This window comes from Mesoplodon densirostris, chromosome 13 (assembly GCF_025265405.1).
Source record: "Mesoplodon densirostris isolate mMesDen1 chromosome 13, mMesDen1 primary haplotype, whole genome shotgun sequence".
NCBI lineage: Eukaryota > Metazoa > Chordata > Mammalia > Artiodactyla > Ziphiidae > Mesoplodon > Mesoplodon densirostris.
Genome location: NC_082673.1, coordinates 61,409,047 through 61,429,364, shown reverse-complemented (window position 1 = coordinate 61,429,364; position 20,318 = coordinate 61,409,047). Strand labels below are relative to the sequence as shown.

The following is a 20,318-nucleotide window of genomic DNA, read 5'->3' as shown; positions in this document are numbered from 1 at the left end:
TCTTGAACCTGTTTTACAATAATGAAGCCATAAAGTTTTTAGGCAGTGCATTCATTATAAACTGTAACATTTCTATTAAAAGGAAAGCTGGGTAATACAAAAATATGAGAGGATCTGAGAAGCAGGCAATCTTTTGAGGCTTGGTATATCTTATTTTGTTATCTATGAAAATTTATAGATAACGAGTTTCTTGAATTATTTTTTCTTGTGTCTTATATGCCCAGGACAGAACCTGGGGGAATGGATGAGTAATCTGATCATAAAGCTACCAAATGTTGTTGGTTTTGACAATACTATACTGTTCAATATTTGTTTTTCTATCTTCCACTGCAGATTTACTTAAGATCTCCACTTCTTGTGCCAAATTCTTTCATCAAATATCCTTGTGAATTAGTTTAGGTTTCTTGATGAAATTTTCTGGATATGGAGCTATCCTTAAACATCCATCCACACAAGTCTAAGAAACTGCTTCACCCTCAGGCTTAGAAGTTCAGAAATGCTTAATTTCACCTCTATCCCCCAGTTCATAGTATATATTGCCTGACAAATTTTCTGAATAAATATTGGTTGAACGAATGATTTCTCCTTACATCTGAACACTTTTTTTCTGGGCCAGCCTACCACATATATATGGTATGTAATCAGCAAATGTAGATAGATATAAAATTTAAAGCATACCTATGTACACAGAGTGAGAAAAATATTTTAAATGTTAAATATAATTTTGGATTTTCTAGAAATGATTACCAAATAATCATTAATGGTAGGGGGGCATTTAACCAGGCTAATATACATGTGTGGAAATATAAATAGCTAAATGTGAATGTATTATTTATTAATCAACTTTGAAAAAATATTATATTCAAATATTTAATGGACCTTTTTTTGAATTTACCTTTTTGTTATTCATTTCCTACTAGTACATTCAGAAGACTTACTTTAATAGACTTACTATAACACAAACAACATAATTCTGTATCACACAATGAGATACAATTACTATAATGAAAATAGCAACTAAAATGGATTTGGTTCTTTGTAGTCACTGTGTTAATTTTAAGTATACCAGCATTGCTATAGATACTTAAACCCTGAAGTCAGAAAAAGTTTTTTCCTTTACAAAATTTGGATAACAAGTAAACGTCAATGATGCATTATAGAATAAGATTATTTCCAATAACGTTGTATAAGCACATAAGTTGTTTTTGGCATTTAAACAATCTATGGTTCTGTTCATCAACTACCAAAACAAAATGTTACTGGCAGTAGTACTCAGACATAGCTTCTCTTGGAATAAAGACTGTTCATTTTATTCTGAGAAATGAAAGCAAATTCAAGATCCTATGCTGCAATAATTAATGAGCAACACCAGCATTTTCTCACAAATAATTGCAGTTGACACTTTTTGCCATCATATGGAATATATGTTCCCTAGAGACATCAGCCTGGCCCCCTAAAGTTTACAGTTGCGAAAGTATTATATAGTTACTTAAGCGGAGTACAATGCCTTGATGACTCATCGCTAGGAATATACCATCTTTCCCTTTCCTGTGTAAAAAATAACGTGGTCTTTTCAAGAAGAAAATGGTGAAGAAAGTAATATTAAAAAATCGAGAACTCAAGGTTATAATCTTCAAACTTTTCCCCACCAAGCCAGATATGCTAACATAGGCTTTTGGCTCCAGGCAGACACCAAGGGGCTCATGTGTTCTCCTTTACAGTTTATAGAATGGAAAACACATTAGAGGCTCACATTTTGCTCTGCTTTTGGAAGAAAGGAAACTCTGTGTCTCTTTCCAAGGAAATCTTGGAAAGCTTTTCTCTGTGAATTAATGATGAAATGACCCTATGCCAAACAAATCAGAAAAATGGCCTTCATTAATAAGGTAATGTAATTATCAAAAGTTAGATAAACAACAAAATAGACTTGAAATTACTAGTTTAGACTCGAATCACAAAATATGCCTAATTTAAGATTTACTTTCAGGTTTCGTGTCTGTTACACAGAAACCTTCATAGATCACAGATATAGTTAAATATACCAATCTGAGACAGAAAGTGAAGTGTCACAGAATTAGACCACTGAATTGTATACCCAGGGGGTAAACATTTATTCCAATTATCTTTCTCATTAACTCTGAGTAAAGCACAAACTGAGATTGGATTTAGATACAATAAAGCAAAATTTGGCTTACAATCGGGGTGAGTATTATGCCAAGAGCATACTAGCACAAAATCAAGGTCTGGATGGATTACTAGAAAACCAAATTCCTCCAAAATGCACATGATTTGCAATTCTCATTCTCAGAGAAATGTAACTAGACAGATCTCATCTCCTCAGGCAGAAGGATGGAGTCTACTGCGGACTTGTGCTGACATGACTTTCAGTACAGCACTGTAAAGATGGCTTCATACTTACTTAGTGCATTGTGTTATGAAAATGAAAACATAGTTGTTGTTATGCCTTGCTGATTATGTTTCTTCCCTTTTTCCCCTGTTCAAAGCTCCTTCTCTGGCAGTTTCTCTAGCTGAATGAATTTCTAGAGGGGGCTACGCCAACATGTCTGCCTTCTAATAAGCCCTAAGGCCTCTATCTTCTCAGAGTATCAAAGAGCACTGTTCCTACTCCACAATCTTCCTCAGGAATCAAAACTGCACTAGACCCCACCAGATAACTATGACGAGGCAAGGGACTTGCTTTTTTCTTTATTCAGAGACAGAATAAAGCTTACTTTTTGCTACCTATTTTGCCATTCATTTTAAAAGTTCTAGTATATAATATTTCTTATAGTACAGGCTACATTTTTTCAGCCCCTTAAGAACCTCATTTTAAAGGTTTGACTCTACAAATGAGGAAGATATACAGTAATTCATGCTAAAAAAACTAAAGGGAAATTTACCTTTGATCCACCGAGTCAAAAAGAACTTGAAAACCCAATTAAATCAGACTCTCAGAGCTATGGTATACAAATTAAAGACTGTTTAATAAATCAATCTGTTAGGTAATAATTTGCTAACATTAATTAGTTGCATTAGAAGCTAAATAGATAAAACACAAGAAAATAAACTAAATGTAAATGGCAAAATAGTTTTTAAGGGTAGGAGAAAGGACATTACTAATAGGAAATGTCTACGAAAATGAGCAAATTTTACCTGTCATCATCTTGCGAGAATTGCTTTTGCAAATCCTCTTTATTCCACTGTTCTTTTTCTTTCCCTTGTTCAGGTATATCTTGTGTTTTTTCCTCGTCTCCTGATTCTCTGTTTTTCTCCTTATTACATGTTTTTGTAATCTCTTTCCCTTTCTCATTCTCATTAATTCTTTCTTCCTTTACCTCTTCCTCCTCATGAACTATCTCTTCATGCTTATCCCCTTCTTTCCCTCCCTCTTCTATTCCCTTTGGCCTTTTGAAAGCAACATAAATTGAAGGCATGCAAATAAACACAAAAAAGAAAGAAAAAGTCAAGAAAAAATGCATACAAAATTAAATAGAAAAGTAATGATAACTACTAAAACATAAATAAAAATGACATCTTTTAAGCATTGAAAACTTTTTCTCCAGTGTACACCAGAGAAGCACTGTGTAAGCAACACTTAAATCATAATTGGTTTTAAGTCATATTTTCCTATAGGTCTATAGGTTGGGTGATAAATGAAAATTATACTAACAAACATACATTACATTTATAAATTTTCTTGAGAAACTGAGAACTTTTTCCATGCATTTATAAAAAGTTTCAAGAGGATGGGAGAGCACCTTACTAAAAAAGTAATGTTCTTGTGTTTTCTGAATTACTAAAATGTATTCAGCTAGGAAAAATCCCCTCTAAAATATGATTTTTCATATTCCTTAGAATATTAAAAAATTCAGGTCTTCACTTAACCAGCACTTTAATTTCAGTAAAGATATAATAACAGAATTACTTTTTAAATAAGAAACATGAAAAAATAGCTAATGATACTATTTCAAATAATCTAGTAAGAAAATAGTTATAAGTTCTGTAAAACTTTTCTGTGCAAGAAATTTGAAATGGAGACCAAAATATAATTAAAAGTAATCTGTACAGAAGTTCTTATTGTCTTAATGATATATATTAACCTTTTAGAAGTAAAAGATTTTACATTTATCCAAAGAAAAATAAAGACCTTCTAAAATATATTTAGAGGAACTTCCTGCTTAAAGTCCCCTTACTCACCTGATTTTCTTATTTCCTCTTGGCCGTTCCGATTGGACAGACATGTAGCTTGTGCTGCTGAAACGAGAAGCACTACTAGTCCTTGAAACCGCAGATATATCACTTACATCACTGTCCGAAGATTTAGTGGAAATATTATCTGCCCCTCTATGAAGATCCCATCCTGATCGATACTGTTAACACAGATTGACAAATACGCAGAAGTTGTCAGTATTACCACACAAAGCAATTATTCACTTCTCCTATTTCAGCACTTTAATTGTCCACAGAGGATACTGCAAAACCCCACTCAGTTGCATATAAAACAAAAGTGAATGGCAATTATCCTAAAAGAAAAATTCAGTTTATATGAAACTCTTGTTTTTAGCAATGACAATTAGAGAATTTTTACCACACCCAAATGAAGACCATTAAAACAGTTTCACAACAGGAATGGCCTCAGGGAAGAACATTTAGGTAAAATCTGGGAAATAAACATTTGGCTTAATATTAGGAAGAAAAAGTTTTTTTATTTCTGAATTTGAAAAAAAAAGTATGATGAAGTTGCCATTGTAACTTATAAAAACCAATTTTAGTAGCATCAATTTTCTCTTTAATCCATTATGCTTCACTGAAAACCTAGAGATAATACAAAATCTAATTATTAAAACACTAACTTTTTAAAGAAAAGCCAAGAGAAAAGAGAAAGTTTAATTTCTGAATGGTTGCTGGAATTTTGATGAATCCTAGAAGTACTAGAAAAAATCGTTATTATTTACAATAGTTCAAACTTTCTGGAACTGAAATAATCAGATGGTCATCTGGCACAGCCAGGGTGCAGGGTGTTCTGGGTGTTCAAATATTCTGATAAATTGAAAACCTTCATAAATGCTTTATGTTAATGACATGTGGAATGTAAAAAAGAACAGGTTTTGAAGTCTGAAAAATGTGGAGTAAGGAAAACTTGCTAGCTGGGTAAACTTGAGCAAATTATTTCACCTTTAAAACACTGTTTATAAAATAATAGGGAAAATAATATCTTCCTTGCAGGGCTGTTTTGAAAATAGGAAATAATACATGTGTGGTGTCTGGTATAATATAAAATAATGCAGCCAGTATTATTACTGTATGATTACCACCTGATGGCTATTACTAGGTTAACAGACTATCTGCTAATAGATTTTTTTTGTAAATATGCTCTTAAACATAATGGTGAAAAATCCTTACTTGTTCAATTTCACAATGGAGATCTTTTAAATCATAGCTACTGGCAAATTTCATAAAGCATTAGAAAGATGATTATCTTATATAAACCATTTACTGTGACTTGAATAATCATTACCCTAATAAATAGTTCTGTATGAACAACAATTCACTGAAAATATTAGCTAGATATAAACATTTTGGTAAGACAAGTTGAATGGCAGTAGGGTGTAGCGTAAACATTAGATCAGATTCAAATGAGCTTTTTTTTTTCCCCCCAGTATCTTGTTGTATATTTTTGAGTTAATAACTGATCATTTTCTTTAAATGTAAAATATAAGAATTATTTTGAAGGCTACACAAAATTTTAATAATCAAATCCTTAATCTAGAAATATATATTTATATTAGGTGAGATATGGCCTTTCTTAATCCACTGTAACTTTTGACTTTGTTGGAATTCTCAATTATCAAAAAAAAATACAGTTAAATTCTTCAAAAAGTTATTGCCTTTTTTCCAGGAAATATCTATGTAAATAGAACTGTTATGTTTGATTTTAAAAGGAAGACTATTTATTTACAGTGGATTTATTTGGAGAACATTTAGTCCATGGTATATTTTTTCAAACTAAGGTCATCTTAAAATATCAAAAACAATTTACTTTAAATGACAATGTCTTCAGCCATTGCCTAGAATAGCATTTCAGTGGTTGGATCCAATATTATCTATGTTAACCATTATATTTAAAAATATATATATATAATATATATATACATATATAGCCAGTATATACTGGCTAGCATAGATAACGTTGGATATATGTATATATGTATTTTTTCCATGCTATTTATTAAAAGTAAATTTGATCTCAAGTTGAGACACAAATGGAAGTAATTTCCATTTTTGGACATTTCATATATATATGAAAAATGGATGTTTCAAGAAATTTTTCAAAATTATTAAATTGTTCCCAATACTACACTGTATTGGGAGAACTCTATCTTACTCATTCTTAGAATTTATAATAAAAAGGAGAGGCATATTGCTATTTATGTCTTTAAAAATAATTTATCATTGAATAGAAAAGCAGTTTTGGTATTATATTTTTTTCTTTGCTTTTGCTCATGGGATTACTATATCATCTAAATGCAAATGAAAAACCACAACTTTTAACTTCAGGAAGTATTAAGGGTAAATGTAATCATGAAAAGCACATGCTCTGGAGTGAGACTGAATCATTAGTATGAATCTTGGCTACATAAATTATTAGGTTTGTGATCCTGAGTTCCAGTTTATTATCTGTTAAAATGTGGACAACAATCATACCCATCTCCTAGGTTTGCTGCAAGAATTAAATAAAATAATGTACATAAAGCACTTAGCACAATATTGGACACATAAGAAGTGTTTAATAAATGACAAATGATGACAATGATGATCATGATGATTAGATAGTAGCTGAATACTGGCTTAGTATCAATTCCAGGAATATATTTACCAAAAGAAATATTAGGTAAAATACCCAAGAGTAAATTTATTATTTTAAGACTGCTCTAAGCTATAATAAAAATGTAACTATTTCTATATATATCTAAGAGACACATTTCAGAAAATATATTTATAAAGCAAAATAAAATATTAAATCAAACTTTCCCCCTAGTATGTTCTCAGGCCTCACCTTCCCGTTTGGACAGGTTCATTCATATCTCATCGCCTCATAGGGAACTACTAATTCTCAACTGCAGGATAAGGAATAGCTTTATCTCAGCAGGAAATAAATGACACTTCTTGGCTGACATAGAAGATGCCTCATTTTTAATATTTGTTTCTGGTACTTTATCCTAATATCCAAAGCCACCTGGTACCTGTGTATCCCATGTCTTCCTGATTGCTTCTTTTCTGATTTTCTTTGCCTTCATTTCTGAATCCTAACTGCTTGTTGACTTTTGTATTTCAGTAGTTAGGATTCTGACTTTGCATATTCTAGCCTTTGTCTTTTCAGGTCATCATGACTTTTGATCCTGTTGCTATGATTCATAGGTACATACAGGCTAGCCTAAGGCTTAAGAATTTTTTTGAAACACACATGGTATATACACATTGCACATATCTTTGGCTAAGACCTCTCAAATAATCTAGTTTGCTGAGCTAAAATTTTGGATATGCAAAATTTAAGGAAAGATAAGATTCCACGTACTATAGTTTTAAGCCTTTATATAATTCATCACATGCTACCTCTTGTTATAGGTGTGTCTGTCTGTCTGTCTGTCTGTGTGTGTGTGTGAGTATATTCATATTTATTGGTAGTTTTCAAACCTTCTATTAGAATAAAAGCTCCAAAAAGCCAGAACAATATCTTCTTTATCTTTGTAAGTCTCTTAGCACCTAAGAATCAAAGATTTAATTTAATTTAAACTTGGAGGTTTAGCTTTTGTACCAGTAAGATAAGGATAAATTTCATTTTAAGGATTCTTGTGGGAAGTAAGAGAAATAATATATGCAAAATACCCAATCGTGTGCTTAGCGCATAGCAGCTGCTCATTTCCAACACTGAAAGCAGCGGGTCATAAATAAAAAGACACTGAATGGAATAGTTTAAATAAAGAAAAACTACAAATTAGCTAAAAGCTCTAGTTTGATGATTTTGTTGTCTACCTAAGGCTTGTACCAAATGCATTTTTCTGTCTATTTCTAACATGTTTACCTTCGGGATATAGCTCAGGCTTCAGCTGAAAACTGTGCTGACTGGAGATCATTAAAGTCTTGGACGACAGTGAGGGAGCTTTTCCCGACAACATTTTGATGTTTTGTACATTACTATTAAGCAGATCATGAAGCAGAAAAATTTACGGGAAATTATTATTCTCCGGGATGTTCCAGACTCTAAAGTTCTTAAGTGGCCTGGAAAAGTTAATGTTCTCCCTATTTATCTAACATTAGTGGAAAATAACAGTACATCAGCACAGCTCTATTGCAAGGAAAGTTATTATCAAAATTTTATAATAATATTCCTGAGCAAAAAGTAAACTCAGATTTCTAAAATAAAATTTTCGGGCTTCCCTGGTGGCGCAGTGGTTGAGAGCTCGCATGCCAATGCAGGGGACACGGGTTCGTGCCCCGGTCCGGGAGGATCCCACATGCCGCAGAGCGGCTGGGCCCGTGAGCCATGGCCGCTGAGCCTGCGCGTCCGGAGCCTGTGCTCCGCAACGGGAGAGGCCACAACAGTGAGAGGCCCGCATAACGCAAAAAAAAAAAAAAAAAAAAATTTTCATTTTCTCCTGTATACTCATTTCAACTACTTAGATTAAGTAATTTCCTAGTTTGAGTTCTCTACAGCATCTCAGCAACTCAGGTCATTTGAGCTTTGTACATGAACCTCTATGAGACGTCCTTAAGCATTGCTTGTCTTCAATTTATTGAATCTCACCATAAAACTGCGAATTATTGTCTAAAGCTCTAGTCCAAGAATTGGTTATGGCAAAATACTGGGAAGCAAGAAAGCCCATGTTTGAAGAAAAAAATTTTAGGCTATCAAGAAGTACTTGGAGGAATAGTTACATCATATTCAGAGAGAAAACATGAGTAGATAGAAAAGTAGGAAAAAATTGGGGCAAACGTAATCTTTGGAAGATAAGAGAGAGGCTGAATTTCTGGGCAGGGCTCTTGATATCAGTCTGGCGGGTCTAGACGAGAAAAGAACAGAGCAGAGGGGGTCCTGGCACTGTGGTAAATGAAACAATCATATGAGCAAGAAGACGCTCTCATTTGCATCATCTTATTTTTATTCCATATAATAATTCAAAGAGAGTAGAAGTTGTGTTTTGTTAGTAGCACAACTGTAGGTACTTGCTTTTTGAGGAGCTATTTCCAGATGAGTTTTTCTCTGTCTTAGCCAAAGTTCTTATCATGGTCTGATTTGAATGCTGACTGTGTAAAACTCTGCTTGTCAACAGATAATTTTCTTTAGATTGGACTCCTAAAGAAGGTATTTTGTGTTAAGTTCTCTACTTTGGAGGGAGAAGACAGTGAGGAAAGGCCACAGAAAACTGAGGGTTAATTTAAGATTTAGTTTTGTAAACAGTATCCTGCAAATGAAATCCCAGCTAGAAAACTCTTTAATTCCTTCAAAGAGAATTAATCACTGCCTTGAGTATTCCTAAACTACTTTATTTATGCCTTTCTTATACTTTTTATCATGTCTCTCTTTCTCAGTCTCTGTCTCTCTCCTATCTATCATCTGTCATCTATCTATCTATCATCTACTTATCTACCATCTATCTATCCTGCTAGATTATAAATTCCTTGAGGATAATTACTGTCATATTTATTTTAGTATTCCCGTTATCTAGATCAGTAGTGCCTGACTAGAAACTCAATGAATGTTTAATGAATAGAAATGAGTGGAATGGTTGTTTTATCTGGGCTATATACTGAGGTATTATCTCCAGTATGAAGTACCAAATCAGAGTATAAACTACTGTAATGATAGCTGAATAGAGTTGAGTCACTTAATCCTTTCATTCTCTGTGATGGGTATAGATAGGAAGTGGTGTGCTTATATGTATTTAACAACCAGCTATCCAAAAGGAAAAAGTTCTGATTTACAGAGTTGGCTCATTTCTGAAGGCTAAATACTCCCACTGTGGCTGATTTCAAGTTACCAAATGGTCACTGAATGCAGAGTTGGTGCATACCAACAGGGGCGGGGGCTTAGACATAAATGCATTATTTGTAGGACTCACAAAGACTTGTTAGGAGAAAAGATGTACAGGACAACAAGATATCATACCTGCAAACTACTCATCTTGTGAAAGATGGAACAATAACAGCTTAAGATAAAGAAACACAATTGCAGACAGAGTAGCCATTAGCTTGGAAGCAAAGATTTACTAAAGAGCCACTGTCTCTTGGTCTGAAGGAAATCTGTAAGTTTCCTGGAGAATTTGTAGAAGAGGAATTAATGCTAGTAGTCAATGCTGACCTTCTCAAAGGTTTGGCTCTGTGGGAACTCTGTGTCTCTTAGTAATTAGCTGTTCAAGGAACCTCATCCTTTATTTACTTCCATTGATTCCTCACAATTTTCAGAGATGGGAAGGCCAGTTCTGCGATGAAATCCCAGGTTTAGAAATCTCAGGTGGCTGCAGAGCTTGTGCTTTTGCCTTTAACAAATGCATTTACTATTTTCCTTCTCAGGATCCTTAACTCTTCCCCCATTCTAATCTATCATTTACTAGAACTGTTCTCAAAAAACAAACAAATACCAAAAATGTCCTAATTTATCAGCCAGTAGTGTCTTCTTTCTTTTTTTTTTTTTTTTTGTGTTGCATCTTTTTTTTTTTTATTTTACAAATTTAATCAGTTATACATATACATATGTTCCCATATCCCCTCCCTTTTGCGTCTCCCTCCCACCCTCCCTATCCCACCCCTCCAGGTGGACACAAAGAACCGAGCTGATCTCCCTGTGCTATGCGGCTGCTTCCCACTAGCTATCTACCTTACATTTGGTAGTGTATATATGTCCATGCCGCTCTTTCACTTTGTCACAGCTTACCCTTCCCCCTCCCCATATCCTCAAGTCCATGCTCTAGTAGGTCTGTGTCTTTATTCCTGTCTTACCCCTATGTTCTTGATGACATTTTTTTCTTAAATTCCATATATATGTGTCAGCATACAGTATTTGTCTTTCTCTTTCTGACTTACTTCACTCTGTATGACAGACTATAGGTCCATCCACCTCATTACAAATAGCTCAATTTCATTTCTTTTTATGGCTGAGTAATATTCCATTGTATATATGTGCCACATCTTCTTTACCCATTCATCCAATGATGGACACTTAGGTTGTTTCCATCTCCGGGCTATTGTAAATAGGGCTGCTATGAACATTTTGGTACATGTCTCTTTTTGAATTATGGTTTTCTCAGGGTATATGCCCAGTAGTGGGATTGCTGGGTCATATGGTAGTTCTATTTGTAGTTTTTTAAGGAACCTCCATACTGTTCTCCATAGTGGCTGTACCAATTCACATTCCCACCAGCAGTGCAAGAGTGTTCCCTTTTTTCCACACCCTCTCCAGCATTTATTGTTTCTAGATTTTTTGATGATGGCCATTCTGACTGGTGTGAGATGATATCTCATTGTAGTTTTGATTTGCATTTCTCTAATGAGTAAAGATGTTGAGCATCCTTTCATGTGTTTGTTGGCTGTCTGTATATCTTCTGTGGAGAAATGTCTATTTAGGTCTTCTGCCCATTTTTGGATTGGGTTGTTTGTTTTTTTGCTATTGAGCTGCATGAGCTGCTTATAAATTTTGGAGATTAATCCTTTGTCAGTTGCTTCATTTGCAAATATTTTCTCCCATTCTGAGGGTTGTCTTTTGGTCTTGTTTATGGTTTCCTTTGCTGTGCAAAAGCTTTTAAGTTTCATTAGGTCCCATGTGTTTATTTTTGTCTTTATTTCCATTCCTCTAGGAGGTGGGTCCAAAAGGATCTTGCTGTGATTTATGTCATAGAGTGTTCTGCCTATGTTTTCCTCTAGGAGTTTGATAGTGTCTGGCCTTACATTTAGGTCTTTAATCCATTTTGAGCTAATTTTTGTGTATGGTGTTAGGGAGTGATCTAATCTCATACTTTTACATGTCCCTGTCCAGTTTTCCCAGCACCACTTATTGAAGAGACTGTCCTTTCTCCACTGTACATTCCTGCCTCCTTTATCAAAGATAAGGTGACCATATGTCCGTGGGTTTATCTCTGGGCTTTCTATCCTGTTCCATGGATCTATCTTTCTGTTTTTGTGCCAGTACCATACTGTCTTGATTACTGTAGCTTTGTAGTATAGTCTGAAGTCAGGGAGCCTGATTCCTCCAGCTCCATTTTTCGTTCTCAAGATTGCTTTGGCTATTCGGGGTCTTTTGTGTTTCCATACAAATTGTGAAATTTTTTGTTCTAGTTCTGTGAAAAATGCCATTGGTAGTTTGATAGGTATTGCATTGAATCTGTAGATTGCTTTGGGTAGTAGAGTCATTTTCACAATGTTGATTCTTCCAATCCAAGAACATGGTACATCTCTCCATCTATTTGTATCATCTTTAATTTCTTTCATCAGTGTCTTATAATTTTCTGCATACAGGTCTTTTGTCTCCTTAGGTAGGTTTATTCCTAGATATTTTATTCTTTTTGTTGCAATGGTAAATGGGAGTGTTTCCTTGATTTCACTTTCAGATTTTTCATCATTAGTATATAGGAATGCCAGAGATTTCTGTGCATTAATTTTGTATCCTGCAACTTTACCAAATTCATTGATTAGGTCTAGTAGTTTTCTGGTAGCATCTTTAGGATTCTCTATGTATAGTATCATGTCATCTGCAAACAGTGACAGCTTTACTTCTTCTTTTCCCATTTGGATTCCTTTTATTTCCTTTTCTTCTCTGATTGCTGTGGCTAAAACTTCCAAAACTATGTTGAATAAGAGTGGTGAGAGTGGGCAACCTTATCTTGTTCCTGATCTTAGTGGAAATGGTTTCAGTTTTTCACCATTGAGGACGATGCTGGCTGTGGGTTTGTCATATATGGCCTTTATTATGTTGAGGAAAGTTCCCTCTATGCCTACTTTCTGTAGGGTTTTTATCATAAATGGGTGTTGAATTTTGTCAAAAGCTTTCTCTGCATCTATTGAGATGATCATATGGTTTTTCTCCTTCAACTTGTTAATATGGTGTATCACATTGATTGATTTGCGTATATTGAAGAATCCTTGCATTCCTGGAATAAACCCCACTTGATCATGGTGTATGATCCTTTTAATGTGCTGTTGGATTCTGTTTGCTAGTATTTTGTTGAGGATTTTTGCATCTATGTTCATCAGTGATATTGGCCTGTAGTTTTCTTTCTTTGTGACATCCTTGTCTGGTTTTGGTATCAAGGTGATGGTGGCCTCGTAGAATGAGTTTGGGAGTGTTCCTTCCTCTGCTATATTTTGGAAGAGTTTGAGAAGGATAGGTGTTAGCTCTTCTCTAAATGCTTGATAGAATTCGCCTGTGAAGCCATCTGGTCCTGGGCTTTTGTTTGTTGGAAGATTTTTAATCACAGTTTCAATTTCAGTGCTTGTGATTGGTCTGTTCATATTTTCTATTTCTTCCTGATTCAGTCTTGGCAGGTTGTGCATTTCTAAGAATTTGTCCATTTCTTCCAGGTTGTCCATTTTATTGGCATAGAGTTGCTTATAGTAATCTCTCATGATCTTTTGTATTTCTGCAGTGTCAGTTGTTACTTCTCCTTTTTCATTTCTAATTCTATTGATTTGAGTCTTCTCCCTTTTTTTCTTGATGAGTCTGGCTAATGGTTTATCAATTTTGTTTATCTTCTCAAAGAACCAGCTTTTAGTTTTATTGATCTTTGCTATCGTTTCCTTCATTTCTTTTTCATTTATTTCTGATCTGATTTTTATGATTTCTTTCCTTCTGCTAACTTTGGGATGTTTTTGTTCTTCTTTCTCTAATTGCTTTAGGTGCAAGGTTAGGTTGTTTATTCGAGATATTTCCTGTTTCTTAAGGTGGGATTGTATTGCCATAAACTTCCCTCTTAGAACTGCTTTTGCTGCATCCCATAGGTTTTGGGTCGTCGTGTCTCCATTGTCATTTGTTTCTAGGTATTTTTTAATTTCCTCTTTGATTTCTTCAGTGATCACTTCGTTATTAAGTAGTGTATTGTTTAGCCTCCATGTGTTTGTATGTTTTACAGCTCTTTTCCTGTAATTGATATCTAGTCTCATAGCATTGTGGTCGGAAAAGATACTTGATACAATTTCAATTTTCTTAAATTTACCAAGGCTTGATTTGTGACCCAAGATATGATCTATCCTGGAGAATGTTCCATGAGCACTTGAGAAAAATGTGTATTCTGTTGTTTTTGGATGGAATGTCCTATAAATATCAATTAAGTCCATCTTGTTTAATGTATCATTTAAAGCTTGTGTTTCCTTATTTATTTTCATTTTGGATGACCTGTCCATTGGTGAAAGTGGGGTGTTAAAGTCCCCTACTATGATTGTGTTACTGTCGATTTCTCCTTTTATGGCTGTTAATATTTCCCTTATGTATTGAGGTGCTCCTATGTGGGGTGCATAAATATTTACAAGTGTTACATCTTCTTCTTGGATTGATCCCTTGATCATTATGTAGTGTCCTTCTTTGTCTCTTCTAGTAGTCTTTATTTTAAAGTCTATTTTGTCTGATATGAGAATTGCTACTCCAGCTTTCTTTTGGTTTCCATTTGCATGGAATATCTTTTTCCATCCCCTTACTTTCAGTCTGTATGTATCTCTAGGTCTGAAGTGGGTCTCTTGTAGACAACATATATATGGGTCTTGTTTTTGTATCCATTCAGCCAGTCTGTGTCTTTTGGTGGGAGCATTTAGTCCATTTACATTTAAGGTAATTATTGATATGTATGTTCCTATTCCCATTTTCTTAATTGTTTTGGGTTCGTTATTGTAGTTCTTTTCCTTCTGTTGTGTTTCTTGCCTAGAGAAGTTCCTTTAGCATTTGTTGTAAAGCTGGTTTGGTGGTGCTGAACTCTCTCAGCTTTTGCTTGTCTGTAAACGTTTTAATTTCTCCATCAAATCTGAATGAGATCCTTGCTGGGTAGAGTAGTCTTGGTTGCAGGTTTTTCTCCTTCATCACTTTAAGTATGTCCTGCCACTCCCTTCTGGCTTTTAGAGTTTCTGCTGAGAGATCAGCTGTTATCCTGATGGGGATTCCCTTGTGTGTTATTTGTTGTTTTTGCCTTGCTGCTTTTAATATGATTTCTTTGTGTTTAATTTTTGACAGTTTGATTAATATGTGTCTTGGTGTATTTCTCCTTGGATTTATTCTGTATGGGACTCTCTGTGCCTCCTGGACTTGATTAACTATTTCCTTTCCCATATTAGGGAAGTTTTCAACTATAATCTCTTCAAATATTTTCTCAGTCCCTTTCTTTTTCTCTTCTTCTTCTGGAACCCCTATAATTCGAATGTTGGTGCGTTTAATGTTGTCCCAGAGGTCTCTGAGACTGTCCTCTGTTCTTTTCATTCTTTTTTATTTTGCTGTGCAGCAGTTATTTCCACTATTTTATCTTCCACCTCACTTATCCGTTCTTCTGCCTCAGTTATTCTGCTATTGATCCCATCTAGAGTATTTTTTATTTCATTTATTGTGTTTTTAATCGATGCTTGATTCGTCTTTAGTTCTTCTAGGTCCTTGTTAACTGTTTCTTGCATTTTGTCTATTCTATTTCCAAGATTTTGGATCATCTTTACCATCATTATTCTGAATTCTTTTTCAGGTAGACTGCCTATTACCTCTTCATTTGTTAGGTCTGGTGGGTTTTTATCTTGCTCCTTCTCCTGCTGTGTGTTTTTCTGTCTTCTCATTTTGCTTATGTTACTGTGTTTGGGGTCTCCTCTTTGCAGGCTGCAGGTTCGTAGTTCCCGTTGTTTTTGGTGTCTGTCCCCAGTGGCTAAGGTTGGTTCAGTGGGTTGTGTAGGCTTCTTGGTGGAGGGGACTACTGCCTGTGTTCTGGTGGATGAGGCTGGATCTTGTCTTTCTGGTGGGCAGGTCCACGTCTGGTGGTGTGTTTTGGGGTGTTTGCGGACTTTTTATGATTTGAGGCAGCCTCTCTGCTAATGGGTGGTGTTGTGTTCCTGTCTTGCTAGTTGTTTGGCATAGGGTGTCCAGCACTGTAGCTTGCTGGTCGTTGAGTGAAGCTGGGTGCTGGTGTTGAGATGGAGATCTCTGGAAGATTTTCGCCGTTTGATATTATGTGGAGCTGGGAGGTCTCTTGTGGACCAGTGTCCTGAAGTTGGCTCTCCCACCTCAGAGGCACAGCACTGACTCCTGGCTCCTCAATTTGGGATGATTTGTTGTCTATTCATGTATTCCACAGATGCAGGGTACATCAAGTTGATTGTGGAGCTTTAATCCGCTGCTTCTGAGGCTGCTGGGAGAGGTTTCCCTTTCTCTTCTTTGTTCTCACAGCTCCTGGGTCTCAGCTTTGGATTTGGCCCCGCCTCTGCGTGTAGGTCGCCGGAGGGCGTCTGTTCTTCGCTCAGACAGGACAGGGTTAAAGGAGCAGCCTCTTCGGGGACTCTGGCTCACTCAGGCCGGGCGGGAGGGAGGGGCACGGAGTGCGGGGTGAGCCTGCAGCGGCAGAGGTCGGCGTGACGTTGCACCAGCCCGAGGCGCGCCGTGCGTTCTCCCAGGGAAGCCGCCCCTGGATCCCGGGACCCCGGCAGTGGCAGGCTGCACAGGCTCCCGGAAGGGCGGTGTGGACAGTGTCCTGCGCTCGCACACAGGCTTCTTGGCGGCGGCAGCAGCAGCCCCAGCGTCCCACGCCCGTCTCTGGGCTCCGCGTTTTCAGCCGCGACTCGCGCCCGTCTCTGGAGCTCCTTTACGCGGCGCTCTTAATCCCCTCTCCTCGCGCACCAGGAAACCAAGAGGGAAGAAAAAGTCTCCTGCCTCTTCGGCAGCTCCAGAGTTTTCCCGGACTCCCTCCCGGCTAGCTGTGGCACATTAGCCCCCTTCAGGCTGAGTTCTCGCCGCCAGTCCCAGTCCTCTCCCTGCGCTCTGACCGAAGCCCGAGCCTCAGCTCCAACGCCGCCCGCCCTGGCGGGGGAGCAGACAAGCCTCTCGGGCTGGTGAGTGCCGCTCGGCACCGCTCCTCTCTGCGGGAATCTCTCTGCTTTGCCCTACCCAGGTATGTGGGGAGTTTCTTGCCTTTTGGGAGGTCTGGGGTCTTCTGCCAGCGTTCAGTAGGTGTTCTGTAGGAGTTGTTGCACGTGTAGCTGTCGTGTCTTCTTTCTTGATTTTGCTATTACATCTAATATTGTTGAAGTCCTCTCTTTTCCTGAAACTTTTCCATAATGGCTTCTCAGATAATGTCACTCTTGGTTTCTCCCCTATCTCTCTAACTATTTATTCTTTTTTAAAACTTTTATTTATTTATTTATTTTTGGCTGCATTGGGTCTTTGTTGCTGCGTGTGCAGGCTTTCTCCAGTTGCGGCGAGCGGGGGCTACTCTTCGTTGCAGTGCTCAGGCTTCTCATCGCGGTGGCTTCTCTTATTGTGGAGCACGGGCTCTAGGCGCGTGGGCTTCAGTAGTTGTGGCACACAAGCTCAGTAGTTGTGGCTCGTGGGCTCTAGAGCGCAGACTCAGTAGCTGTGGCACACGGGTTTAGTTGCTCCGTGGCCTGTGGGATCTTCCCAGACCAGGGCTCAAAACCGTGTCCCCTGCATTGGCAGGCGGATTCTTAACCACTGCGCCACCAGGGAAGGCCTCTAACTGTTTATTCTTAATCTCCTTTGCTGGCGTCACTTTCTCTAACCTGATTTTAAATTATATTCTCCCCAAATTTCAATCTTTAGCCTTCTTTTCTTTTCACTATACGTATTCCCACAGAATGATCGAATCCATTATCTACCCATGTAATGACTAAAAAATCCTTATCTTTCCCCCTCACTTCTCTCCCAAGCTTCAGACCTGTATTTCCAGGGCATCTAACAGGACATCTACCATATGTTGTTTTGTAGATACATCGATTTCAATGTGGCCAAAATCAAATTTATTCTCTTTCACTCCAAACCAGCTGTTCTTGTATCTCTTATATTTCCTCCATTATTTAATAACCAACTAAAACCTAGAAAACTTGTGAGTTATCTTTGACTTCTCTCTCTCCAATATTCTCCATTCTAAACAGTTAAGAAGTATCACTCATTTTATGCAAACAAATATCTTGATAAGCTACTTGGGACTTATGAATGGGTCCTTGGTCTTTCATATTCATAGTTAGAGTCTGTTATACCTACTTATTTGTCTCACTTGCTGTTGAATGTCTACCAATATTCTTTCTTCCCCTTTGTTCTTTACTAAAAGAATCAGATTTATTTTGGTGGTCTAACAGCAACAACAAAAAAAGAAAAGAACTTCATTTTTTAGGATCCCTTGTACCTAGGGTGATCCTTTCACTTGAGTCTGGCCTCTGAGGTATAAGCAGGAATTTAGGGGAAACAGTTTGGAGAGAACTATTACTTTTCTGATTACAGTGGGCTGGCTTAGCTGTTATGGTCTTTGCCTTTCCCTCTTGGCTTTTCTTTCTGATTGGAGTTTACATATGAGCCTATGTTAGTAGTCATTTTGTGACAATGGGGGTGAATGCCTTCCTGTAAGAACAGGGAGCAGAAAGACAAGTTCTAAGAACAGAGAGTTTGGCTTTTGAAACAGTAGTACCAGCCCTGAACTGCTGCTTGAATTTCTTGCTTATGGAAAAAAAAAATCCTTATTTACTCAGATGACTTTGTCTGTTTATTTGTTATGAACATCTGAATGCTAACCCAAATGGTATATCACTCATCCTGTTCTGTGCCTGTTCTGACCTCATGGTAAAAAGGTACACTCTTTACCCATAATGTAGTCATCTAATTTTAATGATAAGAGCCAGTATAGCGTAATGACCGCAGGGTATAGAGTTAGAAGATATGAATGTGTAACTGCTCTCCCACTTACTGGTAGCTATGTGATTCTGGGCAAATCTCTTAACTTCTGTGAGCCTGATGTGAGCTTTGAATAAGATCACAGGTGTTGACACATAATAAATATTCATCATGATAATAATTAGGAATGTAACTGTAAGTTTTTATTATATGTAATAAGAAGTTTCCATGATGAAACTCCAGAAGCTCTAGATTTTGATACTCAATTTTCATCATCATTTGGCTATGATCTCAAATGTTTTATCTTGAATTGAAAAAACTTGAAAATAGCTATGAAAACTTTACAAGTCCCTATTCCATATCTCATTAAAAAAAATAAGGCATTGTCCTTTGACACCAGATTGGCTTATTTACTTAGGGTAGGATAACATTAAACCTGACTTGGAAATTCATGTTTTTTCATTCTTGAAAAAGTTAACCTGGTTTTTTTTTTTTTTTTTTTTTTTTTTTTGAGGTACACGGACCTCTCACTGTTGTGGCCTCTCCTGTTGCGGAGCAGAGGCTCCAGATGCGCAGGCTCAGCGGCCATGGCTCACGGGCCCAGCCACTCCACGGCATGTGGGATCTTCCCAGACCGGGGCATGAACCCATGTCCCCTGAATCGGCAGGCGGACTCTCAACCACTGCGCCACCAGGGAAGCCCCCTGGGGTTGGTTTTTATAATTATGCTTATACTTGGCATCAAGGAAAGTTAAACCAAAGAACATAACAATCCATGACCATAACACTAATAATTACTAAAATGTGAATAATTTTAATGGTTTAGAAACAACTTTCAAATATTTTATATATTATTTTCTTTTCCCCAAAATCTAAGACAGCTATTACTTTTTAAATTTACAGATAATATGTATTAATACTTAGCCATTTATTATTTTAGATGTATCCACATGAGGTAAATAATTGGTTTCTTTTTCCACAGCTTTACTGAGTCTTAGATTTATTTTTATGCCATTTATTTTTCAGTAATATCTCAAACAAATGTCATCTGAAATTTCTACCTCAATCAAGAAGTCTGTTCTTCCCAGACCCTTAAATGTATTAATAACAATATCTCATTCCGATATACGTAACATTTCATTTACATCCAAGCTCAGAGAGAGTAGAACAGAATGCCTGCTGCTAGTGCAAAAACCAGTGAGTCCATTATTCTTCCACAAAAGGAGTTACTATTAAAGCAATTATACCATTATTATGATTAAATGCTTCTCCAAGCCCTCGGATTATAAACTTGTAAGATCCAGCTAGAATTAAGAAATATCATAAATAAACTCTCCTTAGTCATAAAATTCCTGACATTTAGTTCTTTGTAAACATCTTTAACTATTATGTGGCTTATTATGTAACTTTATAGAGAATATTTATATCTTTTATTAGGACATAGGGTGGTGATATTATAGATATTAAGTAG

General features: G+C 36.6%; 1 protein-coding gene across 9 annotated transcripts in view; it reads right to left on the bottom strand.

The window, feature by feature from the left end:
* The window catches only part of RIMS2 (regulating synaptic membrane exocytosis 2), a 590,231-nt gene that overhangs the window by 131,717 nt on the left and 438,196 nt on the right, over window positions 1-20,318 (bottom strand). For 8 of the 9 annotated variants that reach the window (XM_060115826.1, XM_060115828.1, XM_060115819.1 and 5 more), the window contains one exon: window positions 4,198-4,370. In XM_060115826.1, coding sequence (XP_059971809.1) covers window positions 4,198-4,370 — 173 coding nt within the window. Of the gene's footprint in view, window positions 1-4,197; window positions 4,371-10,360; window positions 10,434-20,318 lie in introns of those variants that run through there. The other variant, XM_060115827.1, reaches the window with a different exon arrangement.